Raw genomic sequence first — 2414 nt, 5'->3', positions numbered from 1 at the left:
ATTTTTATGTATGCCATATCATTTACTTTGTACTACTATTTTATCTTAGTTCATTGACCAAAATATTTTCTATTTTTGTAAGAAAGAGTTTTTGTCTGTCTTGTACTCTGAAAATAAAGTAAATTGACTATTGTTATTATGCTATTATTTGTAAAGAAATTGAATTATATTTTTAGAGAAAAACTAATCCCTAATTTTGCAGAATTTCTCATATATGCAGAACAGTCCTGGGTTAGGTTTTCTCCTCTTTATTACACAATTTCTACTTCTTTTAATGAAAAATCTGTAAATTACCCCACTTGATATTTTCTAAATCTTGGTGACCATATCTGTCACATGCTTTTGCTGAAGCTCAATTACTGTAGAGATTCAACCATATTTATTTGTCATCTGAAATAACATTATTACTACACAGCTTCCTAATGGCATTTTTCATTTGAGCATTTCTTAGAGTATAGATTAAGGGATTTAACATGGGAGTTATCATGGTGTAGAACACAGTAACTGCCTTATCAATGGGCAAAGTAGCTGCTGGTCTCATGTACACAAAGATGCAGGGAACAAAGTATAAGACAACCACTGTGATATGAGAGGCACAGGTGGAGAGGGCCTTGCTTCTCCCCTCCAAACTGTGGCTTTTTAGGGAGTTCAGGATAATCACATAAGAGACCAACAGCAGGAGTAAGTTCAACAGACAGATGAAGCCACTGTTGGCAGCAACGAATAACCCGAGCATGTGGGTGTCAGTGCAGGCTAGGTTGAGCAAGGGGTTCAGATCACACATGAAGTGATCTATGACATTAGGGCCACAGAAGGGCAACCGGAAGATGAATAGGATCTGTATGGCTCCGTGAAGAAAGCCTCCAACCCAGGACACTCCCACTAGAAGGTTGCACAATCTCTGGTTCATGATGGTTGCATAGTGCAAAGGCTTGCAAATGGCCACATAGCGGTCATAGGCCATCACAGTCAGCAGGATACCCTCGGCACCTCCCAAAAAATGCTCCCCAAAAATTTGTGTCATGCATCCATTGAATAGGATGGTCTTCTTTTCATGCAGTGAATCTGCAATCAGTTTAGGGGTATTGACAGAGGAATAACAGGCATCAATGAAGGAGAGCTGGACCAAGAAGAAGTACATAGGGGACCCCAACAATGGGCTGACAGTGATGGTGACCACAATCAGCACATTTCCTACCATGGAGATAATATAGATGGTTAAAAATACAGCAAATACCATTTTTTGCATCTTCAGATTCTGTGTAAGCCCCAGTAGAACAAACTCTGTGACATTGTTTCTATTCTCCATGTGTTTCCCATACTAGTTACATTACCTTAAAAAAGACTTATTTCATTCTTGAATTAATTATACTTCATCATCGTGACAAATAATTAATGGTTAGATTAATTTCACCTGTGAATTCTTAGCTGGCTTCTTTGAGATGGAAATGGATGTTCTTGATTCTTGAAGATTATCCTTTTATCTCTCAGAAGAAGCCTCTGTTCAGAGAATAAAGTGAAGAACTATAAACTGATAAGACACGAAGTCATATGTGTACATTTAATCATCTTTATTTGTTTGAAGTAGTAGATTCAGTACCTGTCAACAGTTAAAGTAGAAAATGGAGATTTAAGATGTGTATAGAGGCCACAGAAGTAAATCTAATAATTTTGTCCTAAACTTTAGAAACTTGGAATGTGTGCAGGTCTTTGAGAATAAGAGTGGAATGATGAAGAAGAATGTAAGGAAGTTAGAACCTTTGGGTACCACTTTTATAAAGTCATTGTTTCTTTTGGGGAAGTGCCTTGACATTTAGAGAAAAAAATAGCAGTAAGAAGACTATTGACCACAGTTAATATGAGGGATAACTGAACATTGGGGATTAGAATGTAAAATAGTTTATGTTGCTTTTTTTTTAGCTTCAATTAGCTTCATATTATTTGGTAATAAATACATGGCCTCTAGTAATTAATTGGTGTGGGAAAGGCAGAGTGCTTTGCACATACAATTCCATTTAATACCTAAAATAACCTATGTTGTTGATTTTCATTTTGTCCACCTTGCAGATATGGCAACAAACTCAGAGACAAACGTTAATAGCAAGACCCAGTCCTAGCCCAGGTCCGGAGAGTGTGTGGAGAGCTTCCTGCTACCCTGTGCCAGTGGGACCAGTCCCAGCCCAGGCGCAGTGTGGGCCGGACCCTTTCCCGCCCCCTCGGGCCGCCCCCCCGACTCCACCTTACCTGCCCCACCCCTCCCGCCGAGTAGGAATTTCTGCCGAGTTCTGGGAAGCTCCAGACCCAATCCTAGCCCAGGTCCGCAGCGGGAAGGAGCTGAGCACAGCAGCCATACCTAAGCCAGACGCAGCTGGATAACTCCAAACTCTGTAGAGCTCCACCTGAACTTCAGTACG

The 2414-nt window shown here is 40.1% G+C and overlaps 1 protein-coding gene across 1 annotated transcript; it reads right to left on the bottom strand.

Annotated features, from left to right (window-relative positions):
* Window positions 1-379: 379 nt before the first annotated feature.
* LOC101591129 (olfactory receptor 4C46-like) lies at window positions 380-1309 on the bottom strand. The gene has a single exon (XM_004648117.1). It carries the CDS (start codon window positions 1307-1309, stop codon window positions 380-382), a length of 930 nt encoding a protein of 309 aa, XP_004648174.1.
* Between the last annotated feature and the right edge of the window lie 1105 nt (window positions 1310-2414).

This window comes from Octodon degus, unplaced genomic scaffold (assembly GCF_000260255.1).
Source record: "Octodon degus isolate 3935 unplaced genomic scaffold, OctDeg1.0 scaffold00354, whole genome shotgun sequence".
NCBI classification, from domain to species: domain Eukaryota; kingdom Metazoa; phylum Chordata; class Mammalia; order Rodentia; family Octodontidae; genus Octodon; species Octodon degus.
Note: the sequence above shows the minus strand (reverse complement) of the source record. Positions and strands in the feature narration are given on the sequence as shown.

Bases quoted from the DNA above. Each gene is read 5' to 3' on its own strand.
- LOC101591129 (XM_004648117.1), bottom strand. From the start codon at position 1,309: ATGGAGAATAGAAACAATGTCACAGAGTTTGTTCTACTGGGGCTTACA.